Genomic DNA, 17,766 nt, shown 5'->3' on the forward strand with positions numbered 1-17,766 from the left:
TCTCACTCCCACCAGACATCTCTGCTCCGCCCAACTGGCCCCGGCCACCTTTCCACGGATACGCAAGACCACGGCTGGTCGAAGATCCTTCTCCTACCTCGCTGTGAAGACCTGGAACTCCCTGCCTCTGCACCTCAGGAAATCGCTGTCGCAATTCAGGAAGGACCTCAAGACCTGGCTCTTTGACTGAACCACAGACCCAACCCCCTTCCTCCCCAACCCCTACCCCACAGCGCCTTGAGACCCTCACCAAGGTCCTAGTCGCGCTTTATAAGATCCTCATTGATTGATTGATTGATTCACTGTTCCCGGTCGCTGGAGCCCAACAGTTGTAGCTGGGCTTGAAGATGCTGCAAGACATAACTAAACACATCTGAACACAATGGTGGACAGAAACAATCTCAGGTGGAGTCACTGCCCATGCACATTGTGCACCGAGGCAGGAGTCACACAACATCCTCTGACTCAAAGCGTCATCAAAGAAAAACAACTTGTAGGGCCCGATTCACAGAACTAACTTAAGACAAAATCCTAAACTTACTAGCATTTTCGTATTCACAGAAGGTACGTACTCATTTTGGTATTCACAGAAGACACTTACTCATTTCGGTATTCACAGAAGTTAGGAGTCCTAAGTTTAGGACTCCTAAATGCCTTCTGTGAATACCGAAAGTCTTAAAATTAGGATTTTTCTCAGTTTAGGAGTCCTAAACTTAGGAGTCCTAACTATACTACTACTAAACTGAGAAAAATCCTAATTTTAAGGCTTTCGGTATTCACAGAAGACATTTAGGAGTCCTAAAGTTAGGAGTCCTAACTATACTACTACTAAACTGAGAAAAATCCTAATTTTAAGGCTTTCGGTATTCACAGAAGGCATTTAGGAGTCCTAAAGTTAGGAGTCCTAACTTTACTACTACTAAATTGAGAAAAATCCTTATTTTAAGACTTTCGGTATTCACAGAAGGCATTTACGAGTCCTAAACTTAGGAGTCCTAACTATACTACTACTAAACTGAGAAAAATCCAAATTTTAAGGCTTTCGGTATTCACAGAAGGCATTTAGGAGTCCTAAAGTTAGGACTCCTAACTTCTGTGAATACCGAAATGAGTAAGTGCCTTCTGTGAATACCAAAATGGTAGTAAGTTTAGGATTTTGTCTTAAGTCAGTTCTGTGAATCGGGCCCGTAATGTCCAAGTTCCAAACTAGATGGCATGAGTAGGTAAACAAATCACAACCAAACGCAAGTAACGTTATCTTCTGATGAATACTTCTACCCGCAGACTCCAAAACATTTTAATAGATTCTATAGCAGTAACCCTCCCAAGTGGTGGGTCTGAAGGAGTGGTCAAAGAAGTCTTGCAGCACGGAATTAGCGAAATGGCCATCCTTTCTCACTTCCGAATCCAAACAACAGTGCTTTGTACAAGTATGAAAGAAATGCCATGTCGCCAAGCGACAAATCTGCACCATGAGAACCATCCTGAATAATGCCAATTTTGAAGCCTTCACTCTGGTGGTATGAACAGGGATTCCTTCTGGTGGTTCCTTCTTAGCAATCGCATAACTGATTTTAATGCAGAGGACATTCCAGTGTGAACTTCCTTGCCCTTTTTGTGGTCTACATATTAATGACGAGCTGGTTTTCATACCTGATCTCCGTTGCTTGGTCAATGTAATAACTGACCATGCCTCAAAGGTCCAGCCAATGTAGCATCTCATTCTTGGTGGGGTGGAGGGAAAATTGTGGAAAGAGTAATGGACTGCTTCAGATGGCAGGGGATTACTACCTTAGGGAGGAATGGTGCTTTATTCTTCAAAACCAGTTTGTCTAGGTGAAAGCAAGTGAAGGGTGGGCAGACACACAGAGTTTGCAGCTCACCAATGCGACAAGCTGAAGTGATCGCCACGAGGAAAACCCTTTTCTGTATCAGCAAACACAACTGGCAATTGTGCATGGTTGCAAAGGAACCTTCACGGAGAAAGTCAAAGCCCAATCACATTAGCATATGACACGGTGTAGGCGGAAACATATGTTAGCCCCTTCAAAAACCTTAGAACAACAGGGACTTGAATAAGGATAGTTGTTCAGAAGTATAAATCAAAACTAAAATGGTAGCAATAGAAAAGAAAAAGCACATCTAATCAGACAGGTGTGCCTTCAGAGTGTCTACATTTTGTTCTGTACATCATACCACAAAACGATTCTATCAATTGGAATAGACTGACTGTGTGGAGGGGCGTCAAACATTGGAATCACATCCTAAATGTCCTGGATCCTTTGAGTAAGAGGGAAGACTATTACTGCCCCTCTGCACGAGAGGTGATGACAGGGCTCTAGGTCAGATGTGAGCAGGTTAATGGTAAAGGCCAGGCTGAACTGCAGGGATGATGTGGCCTTCAAGTTGTCTGACACCAGATGCAGCAAGTCCACCAGGACCAGCCAATCAGCAAGGAACAGAAACATGGATCTACCTTACCTGCGCAGATGTGCCCCAACCACTGCCATCACTTTCATGAATTCACCAGGTGCCGATATAAGTCCCAAAAGCAGGCCTGCAAATTGGGTGGGTTGACCCTACCTCCGTCCATTAGACTCACCTGCACATCCCCAGAGAAGATAGTGGACCTCAGTCACCCTACTCGTGGGTGACTGCAAGATCGATATGTAAAAATGTGTGTCCTGAAAGTCGAAGGACCCCATCCACTCTTCCGAAAACAGCACCAAAATCACCTGATCCAGACAGCAGCTTGAACCTTTCCTTGTGAATGTAAAAGTTAAAGACTCTGGGGTTCAGGATTGGAAGCAAACTGCCGTCCTTCTTGGGAACCAGGAAGTATTGAAAGTAGCATCCCTGCCCAATACCCTGCTCTAGGACCAACTTCTTTGCTCCTTTCTGCAACAGTGCTGTCATCTCCTGCTGCAGGATTCAAAGGTGATCCTATGACTAGAAGGACTGGGGAGAGTGAATTTTGGGAGGTGACTGTTGAAAGGGAAGTACATACCATTTTCTGTGATCTTCAAGATCCACTAGTCTGATGTAATGGCCTTCTAGGCCTGTAGGAAGAAAACAACCTCCTTCCAACTAAAGCAGCTTTCGAGATGGTGCAGGAGAGGATGAGGAGGGGTGTTAGTGCGCTAGTTGTTTGACTTTTCTTTTGCACCTGCCCCTGTACTGCCTCACAGATTAGTGAAGTTACTGGACAAGCTGGAAGGGTTGACACTAACAAAAGGGAAGAGTACTTTGAAAAGCCCAGAAACGTCCTGATCTGAATAGTCAGATTGGCGAAGCGAGACCTAATGACTGTGCAGTAGCCCTTCCTGACTTGAATCTCTTCAGGGTTGAGTAGGCTTTATCTTCAAACAGAAGAGCATCATCAAATGGCATGTCCATGTATTTTATTTATTAAATGTGTAAGGCGCGGCAGATACCCAAAAAGGGTTTACCGGCGCCGGAGCAGATCAAAAGAATGTATATCAGCTTTGTAAGATTACTGGTTAAAAGCCAAGTCTTCAGGGATTTGCGAAAAAGGGCATATACCGTTTTGTTCCAGATAGCGGAGGGAAGTGAATTCCATGGTGAGGGATCAAGGTATGCAAACGATCTACCTCCCATCCGAGATAGTTTGATTATTGGCACAGAGAAGTTCCCTTGAGTGGATGAGCAAAGGCAACGGGTAGGCCATTAGACTCGTCTGCATCTCACCAGAGAAGATGGTGGTCCTCAGTCATATGCGCATTCTCAGGGCTAAATGCAAGTCTATAGTCTTGGCCACTGAGTCATCTGTATCCAGGACTGCCCTGATGATCTACTTTGGGGACTCCTGGCTATCTCTCACTACCTTGTTCAAGGGTCAGACAGGCTTGGTGCCATTATGTTCCCCATTTCCCACAAGGCGTTGGTTCACCTAGCCAGCAGACATGTGGCATTCTTGAAAAATAGGGCTGACGTACCAGTAGAGAAAATCTTCTTGTCTACCGCCTCCAATTGTTTTTTTAGACTCCATATCACGGGGGCAGTGGGAAAAGCCCACAATCTGCTTGTGCAAGAAAAGGGCTGCACCATCAAGCTTTCCTGTGAGGTATGGGCAGAAGAGAAAAGTAGGATCCACTGCGGCTGTCCTGTACCGGCGAGCCACTTGGGGCAGAAGTGGGTTTGCCCCAAGCCACCTTTATCAAGCAAATACCTCGTTGAACGAAGCAGCGGTTCCTGTGCTGCCAAAGCAGGCTGTCGTATCTCAGTGAGAATTTTGGACCTGGCCTCCACTATAGGGAGGCCTAACTCCAACATCTCTGATGCCTTTCTCAGTGCACCACAGGAAGAGGCTACTTTGGGGTGAGCGGGTCATACATACAACATGGTGGTGTTGTAAAGCGGAAGGTTAGCGACATTAGTTGTGTGTGCTTCAGCTACTTGTATGTTCTAGTTCCATAACTGGGATTATGATTACTTGTCATTTGGCAGAGAACACATACCTATTATGGCCATAGACTGGTTTTGCACCTTTCATTTTGAATGAAATTTTAAACGTACTCTGTTATACTCATTATTTGGGCAACTTAGTTTGCATTAACCATGAAAAAAATGCATATTGACAATATCGGTCTGTACCATAAGTGTGTAATAAAGTCCTTTAATAAAGGGCTGCAAAGGCATTGATATGGTGGGTAGCTTTTAATAAGCAATGTAACGTATATACCAGGCAAAAATATTTAAGCTAAGCATTTGGTATTTAATTTGCAGTTCTCCTGGTAAATTAAATCCATTTCAAATCAACATTTTCAGCTTCAATTATTTTTTGTAATACATCGGTTGGAAATGCTGCACTACCATTCAGTGGTAAACATACATAGGGCAACCCAGTATTCCGCCAGGGAACTGGGAAAATCAGTTACAACTAACAATGTTCCTGGAGGATTTTTCAAACATTTGTTTTCGGTTGGTCATGGGATCCAACAGTGTTATAAAAAAACATGCAAGACACTCACATCAGAAAAGTGTACTGTAGAATACAAACGATATTACATAGAACCACATATATCAATAAATTTATAGGGATCAAATAAATCAATAAAATCAATACCGACACCCCTCTAGAATAAGATCCCACATAGACATTGTTCATAACGAGTTAAACCCCAGGATCTTGGATCACTGTTTTTGTGTTTAGTAATACTTTGTCCCCGTTTTCTTTGACTAGAGAGGTGTTGATGGTGTTATACTCCCTCTCTGGTAAGGTATTGTTTTGATGTATTTTACATTTGGTTTGGAATGCGAATTTGGGTGTGGTCATGAGCACTGCAGGTTGGGTTAAGGTGATCTATGTTATTATGTGCGGCCTGAGTACATAACATTGCAAATACATGGACGTTTTCATTTGGATAGAGAACCCACTTAAGTTAAGAGGAGTCTATGTCTCTCCAAGATCTTGGAATTAACTCCTTACGAACTATGTCTATGCAGGATCTTATTCTAGAGGGGGTTGGTGTGGAATTCATTGGTTTCTGATGTGTTTATTTTTATAACACTGTTGGATCCCGTGACCAATTGGAAAAAAAATGAGAAAACCTCCTGCAGGAACATAGTTAGTTGACACTACCATTCAGAGCACGTATTATTGATCAGGTGCACTATAACTATTTGTTCAGCAGTGCTCCCTTAACTGGGTGCTACCAGCGCTGTTGAGGACAGTGCATCCTATTACATACCGACATACCGAACACTGGGGCATATTATCAAGAAACGGCGTTGAAATTATCGCCGCTTTAGCGGCAGAAAACTGCCGCTAATGCGGCGATAATGGGCTTGATAATATGCCCTTGAGAATTCCCATAGAAGCCCATGTTCTGATGTCAACATGGACTTCTATTGGAATTCTCTGCGGCATATTATCAAGCCCATTATCGCCGCTTTAGCTGCAGTTTTCTGCCGCTAATGCGTCGATAATTTTAACGCCGTGCTTGATAATATGCCCCACTGTTTCTAGTGCAGGCACTACCTCGGGCCAGCATATGGAACAGCAAATTAGTGAAAGGCAGACCGGCAGTTTGCAGCTGCTGGTCTGCCTTGCACTAGACGTGGCGACTGAACCTCGCTTTGAGGGGCTGCAGGTGCGCACAATGAATGTGTGTACCTGACTGTAATAGTGTGGCTGGATAGGTATGTATACCGACTCACATGCCCCCTTCCCATGAGGCGTCCTCGAAGGGGTGAGAGGCAGAGAGGGCCCTTTGGGTGCTCTGGCAATGCCGGGGAGAAGATGTGGTCTCACGGCTAAACTGCCGACTTTGGTGCTGGGAAACCAATGCTCGAGCCTCGGGGTCGACTCCACATCCTGGGATTAACCCCCCCCCAAAAAAAACAATTAATGTGTCCTTGTGTAACGTAACCGGTGCTCAAGTAAAGCGCTCCAATACCTTCGGGTCGAGTTTGCGCTATATAAATCTGCACACAAAAAAATGCCTATCTCTACAGGGTTCAAAATCACTTTTCCTCGGAACGGGTTCTTTGCCTATGTTGCAGTGTCTGTAATACACCTTGGGAGCAGTGGAAAAGGTTTTCCTCATTTACATGGGACCATGCACCCAAGCAAACGAGGGAACACCCACTTATGATAGCGTAGGTGCATATGGAGCACTAGGGTGATCCATACTACACAAGGGGCCGCACAAGTGGTTGACACCCTTCTATAGTAAGTACCCAAATGGCCTGGGGGCTCAAAAAGCAGCAGGATACACTGGTGCTCAATGGTACTTAATATAGAATACGGCCTCTAACAGTTTAATGTAGCCGGCTCTGATGTGGTCTATGAAATGCTTTTTCAGAGTGGCTAGGGTACAGAACACCCCAGTGTAAATTTGGGTATACACAAAAGCATCGTATAAATAAACCCCAAACAAACACACACAGCTTAGCTTCAAACTCTCATAAAGATTTGGGCGTAGAGATTGAATCCCTGTGGCATACTCTAGACACTTCTGCATTCATTTCCCTATTTAAATGCAAAGAAGTGAGTCTTAAGAAACATTTTCTGGGCCAGGCTTGTTCTGGGAACCGCAGTGTTTTGATCGCGCCGCCGCTGAAAGCGTCTCCCTGAGGCTGTGCTGGCCGCAGCCTGCGTTAACAAGATCCTTCTTTCAAATTGGCCAAAGCCAGAGTAGGAGAAAATCCAAGGGAAGCCGAGACACCCTGCAGCCTGGGATAAGGGCCACATTGAATACGGAGAGTTATTTCAGGGCTCCGCTAACACATTCTCACCTTCTTCCATCTTGGCGTTGGCAATGAGCATCTGTCTGAGGTGCCGGAGCAGCCCTGGCCACGTGAAGGTGCTGTACGCCAAGGAGGTTTCCGACATCTGGGGAATGTTCCGCAGGCCCAGCAGCTTGAATTCCGGGTGGGGCACGAGGCGCTCCATCAAGTCCCCTGGGAAGAAAAAGAAAAACAGTTGCGAGCGGGAATAAAGTGAAACATTCTCTACTTTAATTTATGCGTGCTGACATCACTTCTGTCCACGCGCCATTTCATGTTCTGCCTCGCGGGTCACGCGCTAGGAATGCTAAGCGGCCTTCCCGTCTGTCAAGCCTCGCGAAGGGCAACTGAGTCCAAGTGCGGAATGAGCCAGTCATTCATAGACACAACACTCGCTCCACCGGAGAACAGCCCAGACGGACACATCCGCGGCAGGCCGGTAGAAGAAAGGAGAAACATTCGTGGGCTGTGGGGTGATGTACGGGGATTATTACCGAATACCAGCGATTTACACAAGCGCACATGCCATGGGGTAGAGAACAAGGGACGCTGACTCATGCAGAACGCGCGGGGGGTCCCTGAAGAATGACTACATCCTGTGGTTTCCGGTGAGCAGTGATGCTGCTACCGTACGGTGCCAAATGTTGTGTGTGTGTCGAAGGCATGGTGGGCTGAGTGCCCTTAGGAACTTGAGTGAGCTGGGGATGCCGTAATAGGAAGGACTGAATCCCAATGCCCGAAAAATATGGGCACTTGTTAAGATGAAGCCAGGCAAAGTAAGTTTGACAATTCCATTTATTGAAGCTTTCATGTACAACACACCGGCAGGAGCGACAGTGCCACAGCAGGCGGTTCAGCATCGCCGCTCTGCTCCAACTGTCAACCTGGGTATCAGCTGGCATTCTAGGATGCCAGCTGATGTCATGGCAGGGTTAGTGCGAGGGCAGGGGACGCGCGTGGAGGGGACGGGAGCCTGCAAGGGACACACTATAGTGTATGAGAAACAACAACACATCTCCTTCCCAAAGGAAATAAACAAGAGAACAATGGATATGAAGAGAACAGTGTGGTGGATAAGTTAACATCGCCCACATAGTTAATCACACACAAAGTCTTTAAACTTGCTTGGCATGACCACAGTACGTCCACATCTACTGGTGGTGGTTTCTGCAGTGTTGGTACCACACTCAGACTCCAGTTCTTCTTCTTAAAGTCCATTACTGTCGACTCCGGATGCGTCAGTAGGCTCGCTGCTGCTGAAATCTCTGTTTTCCCCTATGGACTCTATTTGCTCCTGATTGAGAGGAGCCTTGTCAGACTCGTTTTGAGGGAACACTTGTTCCCTACTCTCTGCACCCTCTTCTTCCAACTCTTCTTCATACAGCCAATCAAAGTTCAATTGTCTGTCAAAAGTCCATAAGAAATTCCTTCTCAGCTGGTTTGTCCGTTTCCAACTTTTCTACATTTCCTTTTTAGGTCTCGCCTGACCCAGCGCATGCGCTGGTCTGGCGAGACTTATTGAGAGGGCTCCAAAAAGTGCTACCAGGCCAGCCTAGAGCTACAGTGCGCGGGCGCGCGCCACTTTTACCGTGATTACTTTAACTTTCGCGGCAACACGGCCGCTTTGATGTTTGATCGCGATCACTTTCACTTTTGGGGCCGCAGGGCATAGCGAATAGGTCTCGCTTTTGGCACCTTATAAGTGTTTAATTATGCAACTGTTGCATGGCTAAACACTTATAAGGTCCCAAAGGCGAGACCTATTGGCTATGCCAATGCTTGTTCTATATTGTCCTTCCTCTCACATGTAGATAGTGCGGATGCATGCCACACTTTTCCATCGCTGAGAAGGGCTGAATTGCAAAATAATTTTTTGACAATTAATGGTTGGGTGAATCTGTTCCGCCCTTTCTCGATGTGCCCACTTCTTTTCACTCTCATCCTATCTCCTACTTGGATGGTTAGAGGTTTGCATCTGTGTTTTATGTCAAAACGTTTTGTGTATGCGTTCTGTGCTTTTTATACATTCTTCCTGACCTCTTCTGGGGACCAATTTGCCTTCCTACTTGTCTTAAGCCACCCCACATTGTCTTTGGATAGTGCTGTTCTGCCTCTCATCATTTTGAATGGGCTGATACCAGTGCTTTCCCTTGGTGTTATTCTGTATGCCCAAATCATTTTCTTTACTTCCATTTTCCAACACAGCCCGTTGTTGTTGGCTAGTTGTATGGTTCCTTTCAATACTCTGTTAAATCTTTCCACAGCTCCGTAACCTGCTGGGTGGTATACAGATGTGGTTTTATGCGTAATACTATTTCTATCTATGAACTTTTTGAAGGCAACAGATGTGAATTGTCTGCCATTGTCACTTACGACGGTTTTGGGAATCCCTTCTCTCGTGAAAACACCGTTGAGGAACCTGACAATGTCATTTGCTTCAACCTTATGGAGTATCTTGACCTCCGGCCATTTCGACAAATGGTCCACCAAAAGCACAATATACACTTGATCTCCTTGATACCGTAGTGGGCCCATGACATCAATGCCTACACTCTCCCAAGGCATCCCCGGGCAAGGCAACAGATGCAAAGGTGGTTTCAGTGTGACCTGGGATTTGTCAGAGTTTTCACATTGTACACAGGTCCTGACTCTCCTCTCAATTTCCAAATCACAACCTGGCCACCAGTAACAGCATTTTATTCTCTGTTTGGTCTTGTTGATACCCATATGTCCTTCATGGCATATGTCCAGAATTCTTTTTTTTAGTGTCTCTGGGGTATTACCTTCCCCTGTCTTAAAATTAGTCCCACTTCCACAGATAATTCATTTCTGAGTTCCCAGTACGATCTCAATTCGTTTCAAATGTGTTTTTTGCTTGGCCAACCATTGATAATATATTTTTTTATTTCTTGTATTACCTCATCCTGTTCATAATCCTTCAACCATTCTTCTCTATGAATGCTTGGAAATTCTTCGCTAATATTTGCCACACAGAACTCATCTTCCTTACATTCCTCCACCTCATTTCCTGGTAGGGGTAAACGGCTGAAAAAGTCCGCCACTACGTTTCTAGCACCTGGTAAATACAGTACATCATAGTTGTAGTCCAATAACTTGACTGACAACCTTGCCAATCTACAAGAAGCATTATACAATCCCTTCACAGTTAACACTTTCGTTAGAGGTTTGTGATCACACCTTAGAGTCACTCTTTTCCCCCAAATATATTGGCGGAAATGCTCCAAACCCAACACGCACGCCAATGCCTCACGCTCAATCACCGAGTATTTTTCCTCGGTGGGGGTGAGTGAACGTGATGCAAAGGCAATTGTCACTTCCCTTCCCTCTGATCCAATTTGCGTTAGCACAGCGCCTATACCTTTTCCACTCGCATCCGTTGTGACTACGCTCTTTAGATCTGGGTCAAAACCTTGTAGTGATGGTGCTTCGCAAATTTCTCTTTTAAGGTCTACAAATGCCTTGTTGCAACATACTGACCATTCAAATTTGTTTTTACTCTTAAGTAATTGTCTAATCTCATATGTTTTTGTTGAAAAATTCCTTACAAACTTTGAATAAAATTCTACTAGCCCTAAGAAGGCTCTCAATTCTTCCCTTGTTTGTGGTACTGGAGCGTCCTCAATGGCCTTAACTAACTCTCTCTTAGGTTTTATGCCTTCCGGTGTAATTTCATGCCCCAGGTATGTCACTGTCTTTTCCGCAGACTTGCACTTGGCATACTCTGCTGTCAATCCACATTTTTCTAGAGTTTTGAGTACTTGTGATAGTTTTTGATCATGGTCTGTTTGGTTTTTTCCCATTACAAGGATGTCATCTTGAAAGATGAGTACATTTTTGATGTCTTTAAAAATCTCTTGCATGCGTCTTTGAAATAGTGCCGCTGCGGAAGCCAGGCCAAAAGGCACTCTCTTAAACCTATAACACCCGAACAGTGATATGAAACTGGTTAGGCACCTGCTGTCCGGGTGTAACGGAACCTGGTGGTACGCAGCAGTTAAGTCTATTGTTGAGAATACCTTCATATCTTTTGTCAATGACAGCATTTCATTTATTTTCGGCAGAAGGTACTGGTCAATCAGGATGTTTTTGTTAAGATCGCGTAATTCAATACATAATCTCAATTTGCCATTGGGCTTGCATGCGACCACCAATGGCGCAACCCATTCTGATGATTCGGTCGGCTCAATGATGACTTCCTCCCTTAAAGTGAAAGGTATGTGCCTTACCTTGTGAGCACATGGTACAGCATCTTCTTTCAGTTTTATTTTATGTTGAAATCCTTTCAGTCTTCCGATGGTGCCGTTGAAAACCTTAGGAAACTTGTTTACAATATCAGCATTGAGTCTCTTTTCCTGTTGACTTAATAATACAGGCTCTGCACCGTTAGGATTTAGCGTTATGCCTAACCTTCCTTGGTCCTTCCACCCTAATACCGAAGGTCCCCTAGCTGCCACGTATAGTTTACTGGTAGTTTCTCTGTCCTTAAATTCAAATCTCAATTCTCTGTACCCTACTAGTTCTATGGGTTCTCCTGTTAATGTCTTCAACGTGATGTCAGGAGATTACATTCTTTGTCCAAGAGCATTCTGAAACTCTTCTCTCCATACCTTTCTATTGACAATAGTACATGGGGATACTGAATCTGCAACAATTTCAATTTTTACCCCCCCCAATGGCAACTTTGCACATGGGCTTCTTTTTCATCTCCTTTCCTTGCTCCTCACTTTCATCGTTAACATTGAGTACGCAGAGATTGTAATCAGACTCATCCGAGGAATCCTCTTCGTATTCTGGGTTTCCCCTCAACTAACCTGACCCTTCCGCTCACCTTTCTGTAACACACTTTTTGAAAATGTCCCATTAAGCCACACTTGCTGCATTTGACATTCCTCGCTGGACATTTCCAATCATTTGCTAAATGTCTATTGCTTCCGCATCGGTAACATTTATGCTGCTCCCATTCTCTTTCCCCGCTTTTGAGCTATTTCTACCTCCTTCTTTGCTTTTTCTCCCGTATTTATCGCTCTGCCTTATCTTGTCGCCACTTATTTTAGCCACCACATTAGATTCTTCCTCCTTTGTTTTACTTTCATTTATTACCGCTTTGGCACATCTTCCTGTTAATTCTGCAAGTTTTACAATTTCAATTATGTCGTTAAGTGTTTTTTCCCCTTTTGCCCATAGTGCATCTTGGATATTAGGGTTAGCTGCACACATGGCAATTTGGTGTCTGATTAAATCATCATGCAGCTCCCCAAATTTACATGTAAGTGCCACATTTTTAGTATAGCCACATAGTCCTCCACACTTTTATCTTTCCCTTGCTTTCAGTGGTAAAATGTATACCTGTTCACTGCAACACAGACCGTAGGTTTATAATAATTGTCTAAATCTTCCAATGCATGTGTATATACACATCGCCTTGTTCGCCTTCCCTTCCCTTTTTGTTAATCTTATTGTACACCTTTAGGCCTCCAGCCCCTAAACAATGCAATAATATATATTTTTTTCTCCTCTGGTTTTAGGGGTTCTTCCTCATCCTCACATATGTAATTGATGAAAAACTCCCGCCATTCTTCCCACTTCAATGGCGGTTCACCAGATACACCTAGAAATGCTTGCTGGGGTGATAAGTTGTATTTATTACCACTTGCCATCTTTTTATTCCTATGATATTGTTTATGCTGCACAGTGTTTATGTAGATTCAAAAAGGCAAGCATCCAATTTCCTTTCTCTACTTTCTTATCTTTTTGTTTTCTCCACAACAATCTTTATAACTATATTTGAGCTGTAGTCTTATACAGATTTTTATATTCCCCCAAATCTCACTTGTTTTATGATGTGTAGCGCCAGTTCTCTTTTCTCCTGTAATAAGCTGATTCTGCTCTCGTATCTGTCTCTTTGCGTTTGAAATCGACTCCGATTTTCATTCAGATTTTTTTTCTACAAAATGGAGTCACGTGAGCGTGCTTTGTCATGCATAAACTGTACCGCTTACTCTTTCTTTCTCTAAAGATGGCTTCCACGCAGCGTGCTTACATCAGCACACCACACTAACCAGCGCTTCGTCACAGTCAGCCCGATGCTCTCCTCACGATTCACCTCAGCGTAGAATTCCGCAGGCACAGAGTCGCGCTCCCTTCACAATTCACCTCACAGTCAAAGTCTAATATGCAATTATCCTCACATTAAAACTGACTTCTCTCTCTTACTTTTTCCGTTGGTCAAGTTTAACTTTTCTTCAGTTTCTTCTCACATCGTCGCTCATTTTCTTTGTGTCCCGAAGCAGTCATGCATATTCATTTGTAATCTTCTTTTTCACGCTTCTTTACATGTGATTGTTCCGCTTCTCGAATAACCTCAGTTTTTCATCACCATTTCTGTGCGATCCGCGTGGTTGCTTCGGTGTGTTGCGTTCCTCACCTCGTTGCCATTGTCAAGATGAAGCCAGGCAAAGTAAGTTTAACAATTCCATTTATTGAAGCTTTAATGTATAATACACCAGCAGGAGCAACAGTGCCACAGCAGGCGGTTCAACATCGCCGCTCTGCTGAAACTGTCAAACTAACTGTCAACCTGGGTATCAGCTGGCATTCTAGAATGCCAGCTGATGTCATGGCATGGTTAGCGTGAGGGCAGGGGACGCGCGTGGAGGGGACTGGAGCCTGCAAGGGACACACTATAGAGGAGTGTATTAGAAACAACACAACAGCCCTGATTGATTTTTTAAATTTTTTAGGTCCGACAGTTTAACACATCAGCACCACATGTTGATGGTGGCATTGGCGTCCTCGGAAGGGATTCGCGGCAGGGCGAATAACCTATGTGTTGTAACTTCCCCTTTTAATTAAGTGTTCTCTTTCAAAGAATGTTACCATGTCAGCCTGGAACGCTCTGATTTGAGGAGATCAATTGCAGCTGTAGCGTCGGTCTGACTGTCTGGTGGGTGTAAGAATAAACACTTAAAGAAGTTACATGGAAGTCTCTTCATTATATTACCGGCAACGATTTGGAAGAATTACAGCCACTGAAGAACTCGCGTGAAATTTCGTCACCCTCTCAAGCTTTTATCTGGATTAAGCTTGGAAGGTTGGTCTATCTTTTCCCTTTTGTTTATCTGAGCGCTTATACCAGCGTGAAATTTACTCGGACAATTGTGGCGCAATTAAGGTTTTGAGAGTTCGTGCTGTCATTGTTTGTGTTTTCCCGACTCTCTCTGAACTGTAGCAATGCATGGGCCGGCTGTTTGCGCTCGAGCCAAAATTTAAAAAATGAACAACTTACTTCGACATCTCTTTGCTGCTTAGAATCTCTGCGTCTCACTGAACCGCATTGTAACAAATCTCAGCTAGTGATGCCTTGTGACGCATTGTGACGAATCTCAGCTCAGCTCGTGTACCCTGTGGCGCACCGACGTCACTACAAAAATTAGTCCGGCAACCTTGGAATTCTCTTATCATTGCGTGACGCTGCATATTGTTTCCACATTTCCCCCACTGTGCGCACAGCAGCCTTAGTTTGATGCAATTTCTGAAAGGCACTGCTGATGGAGCAAGGATTTGTAGAAAAGAGACTTGCTCGTACACAATCTGCTCTTTTAACTTACCAACTAATTATAACGTTTATTTTGTGTAATACTAATGCGCACCACATAAAAACGAGGGTTAGCGAAGCTTGACTATATGTTTACTAATGTTAAAAGAATGAACAAAGGACTAAAATGCTCTAAACGAGGAATCTTTACTGTGCATGTGTCAACTCCATCTACGTAGTATGATGTTGTAACGCTTGGAGGGAAATTCTTGCGCATGAGCAGAAGGCATTAATATGGCGGCTTGAAGGCTCGCGTGCATGGCATCTGCTTCGCTGGAATGAAAGAAAGCTATTATACTAACGCTAATGCAGGGAGAGTAATAATAAGTAAAAGAGAATAGACGAGAGGTGGGTAGTATACAGTGAAATCAGAAATTAAGGGGGAGGTAGAGTTATACACTAGGTCCACCCTCCTAATGCAATAGTAAACCTGAAAAACCCGGAATATTGGGTAAAGAACCTAGCAGAAAGGGAGGGATTTTCGCTCAATCTGAGCCAGAAAATCAGCAGGAAAGAAAACGTTCTTTGAGTCACCTCACTCAACAGGGTTTCCCCTTGGTGACATGCTTCATCACCTTTTACCTTTTACCACTCGATCGCCAGAGCATTCGCCGGAGCACACAAAACTCACGACTTACCAATTAATTGTTGCCTTCTTCACACCCTTGGTAGGATTCAAAATAATTAAAAAAAAAAAAAAGGGAAGAAGACCTATCTTTGATCCAAGTTTAATCTAACTTTACTATAATCATAATGTCTTCCCCTCAACCATCTGTTGATGATAGACTGGAAGACCTCATAAATAAAGCGGTGGAAAAAGTAATTGGGTCGATTGATGATAAAATTAATCAAAAATTAGAGTCCTTCTCTCGCGTTACGCCCCACCCTTCAACTTCAGGTCAAAATGAAGGAGCAAATAAGGCTCCAAAAAAGAGGTTGCATGGGGATAAAGACAAAGTGGCTTTTAAAAAAGCCAAAACCAACGCGCCTCTTTCACGCTTACAAGGCGGTGACAAGATTGGTGCCTCGGGCACCCAATATGGGCAGGATATAGGCCCTGAGCTTCCAATTATCATAGATAATGAAGACAAATCTGATAATGAAATTGATTTGTCCTGCTCTTCTGGCTTCAACACTGATGCGGAAGAGGAACCAAGGGGGACGGGAAGCTCTGGAGAGGTTTCAAAGACCTCACAACCCAACATGGGACTCTTGGACCCCTTTGGGGACCTAATGTTTGACCCTTTGTTAATAAAACATCCATTATCCCCTGAATGGACCCCGTCCCAACACATTGCGGAATACCTCACCTTCTGGCTCAGGAAGGAGATCCCCCAAGAGGTGAGATCTAGGTTACGCTCCGAATGTCCGAGACCCTCCCTCCCAAATAAGATAGCCGCAACACCGGAACTAGATCCCAAAGTTGTGGCATTTATAGCTAAAACTGCGAGGGACCCGAGGAAAGGGATTGATAAAGGATTAAAATCATGCCAAGATCGCCTTCTTGACATCATTGGCCCCCTTACTAAAATTTTTGAAATGGCCGAATCTGCTTACCTAGAAGATTCCTTAGTCGATCCAAAGGAACTAAGGGAGTGGGTTCAACGGGCTATATGCCTATTAGGAAACGCAAGTACTGCTATTTCAACTGAGAGAAGGAAGGGAATTCTATTTAAAATAGATCCAAAACTTATTGAATTGGCCAAGAATGACCCGGGTCCTAGCTCACAAGGCTTCCTCTTTGGTGAAGAGTTCATCAAAGATATGGCCAAATACGTTGGCGCATTTAATTCCATTCAGAAGTCACAGAAGGACATACAAAGAGTATTCCGAGATCGTGTTTTCACTCGGGCCGGGAGAATACGGGGTCGTTTTCCCGGCCGAGGAAATTCTATTACAAGACCCTTCATGTCCCGTGGAGGGAGATACAGCTCGAATATCGGAAATCAACAATTTTACCCTCAAAGACAGAGGAGTCGAGGACGTCCCTTCAGAGGAGAACGCAGACAACGCTCCTTCTCGTCAGGTAGGAATCTTGAAAGACCTTTCAGATACCCCTCCAAAGGTGGGTGGGAGACTGCGTCAATTCGCAAACAATTGGAACTTGGTAACCCAAGATCCTTGGGTCTTGAACACAGTAAGAGGCTACAAAATAGACTTCACCCATACACCTTCACAATCAAATCACCCTCGAGTAATTACTTTCTCTCACACAGACAAACTTCTGGTTTCCCAGGAAGTAAGAGATCTTTTAAACAAAGGTGCGATTGTAGAATCAAATTTAATAGGGTTTGTCAGCAACATATTTCTAGTGGAAAAGAAAAACAAAGAACAGAGGCCTGTTATAAACTTGAGAGAATTAAATCAATGGGTAGTATACCAACATTTCAAGATGGAAGGGATACACCTCCTAAGAGACATCCTTCGAAAAAAAGACTGGTTAACCAGACTAGACCTAAAGGACGCTTACTTAACAATTCCTATCTGGGGACCTCACCAGAAATTCCTTCAATTCTTCTGGGAAGGGAAATTATTCCAGTTTCGCAGCCTTCCCTTCGGTCTCTCATCCGCCCCTTGGTGTTTTACCAAGGTTCTCCGTCCTGTTAACGCTTGGCTCAGACAGAGGTGAGTCAGACGGATTATATAGCTCGACGACATCCTCATTATGGCACAATCGAAACAAACCGTATCGCTTCACACAGATCTTACAATTCGTCTTCTTCAACATCTCGGATTCATCATAAACATGAAGAAATCTTGTGTGACACCAAGTCAACAGACACAATTTCTGGGTTTCTTAGTAGATACAATAAAGGCAGAACTGAAACTTCCTTCGGACAAAGTAAGGAAAGTAAGGAAAGAACTCAGGAATCTACTCAAGCTAGATCGGTTCCCTTTAA

At 44.1% G+C, this 17,766-nt stretch overlaps 1 protein-coding gene across 5 annotated transcripts in view; it reads right to left on the reverse strand.

The window, feature by feature from the left end:
- The window catches only part of TUBD1 (tubulin delta 1), a 247,878-nt gene that overhangs the window by 63,927 nt on the left and 166,185 nt on the right, over nt 1-17,766 (reverse strand). For all 5 annotated transcript variants that reach the window (XM_085649409.1, XM_085649411.1, XM_085649410.1 and 2 more), the window contains one exon: nt 7,261-7,425. In XM_085649409.1, coding sequence (XP_085505535.1) covers nt 7,261-7,425 — 165 coding nt within the window. The remainder of the gene's footprint in view (nt 1-7,260; nt 7,426-17,766) is intronic.

The sequence above is a fragment of the Triturus cristatus genome, chromosome 3_2 (genome assembly GCF_964204655.1).
Source record: "Triturus cristatus chromosome 3_2, aTriCri1.1, whole genome shotgun sequence".
In the NCBI taxonomy this organism is placed as follows: domain Eukaryota; kingdom Metazoa; phylum Chordata; class Amphibia; order Caudata; family Salamandridae; genus Triturus; species Triturus cristatus.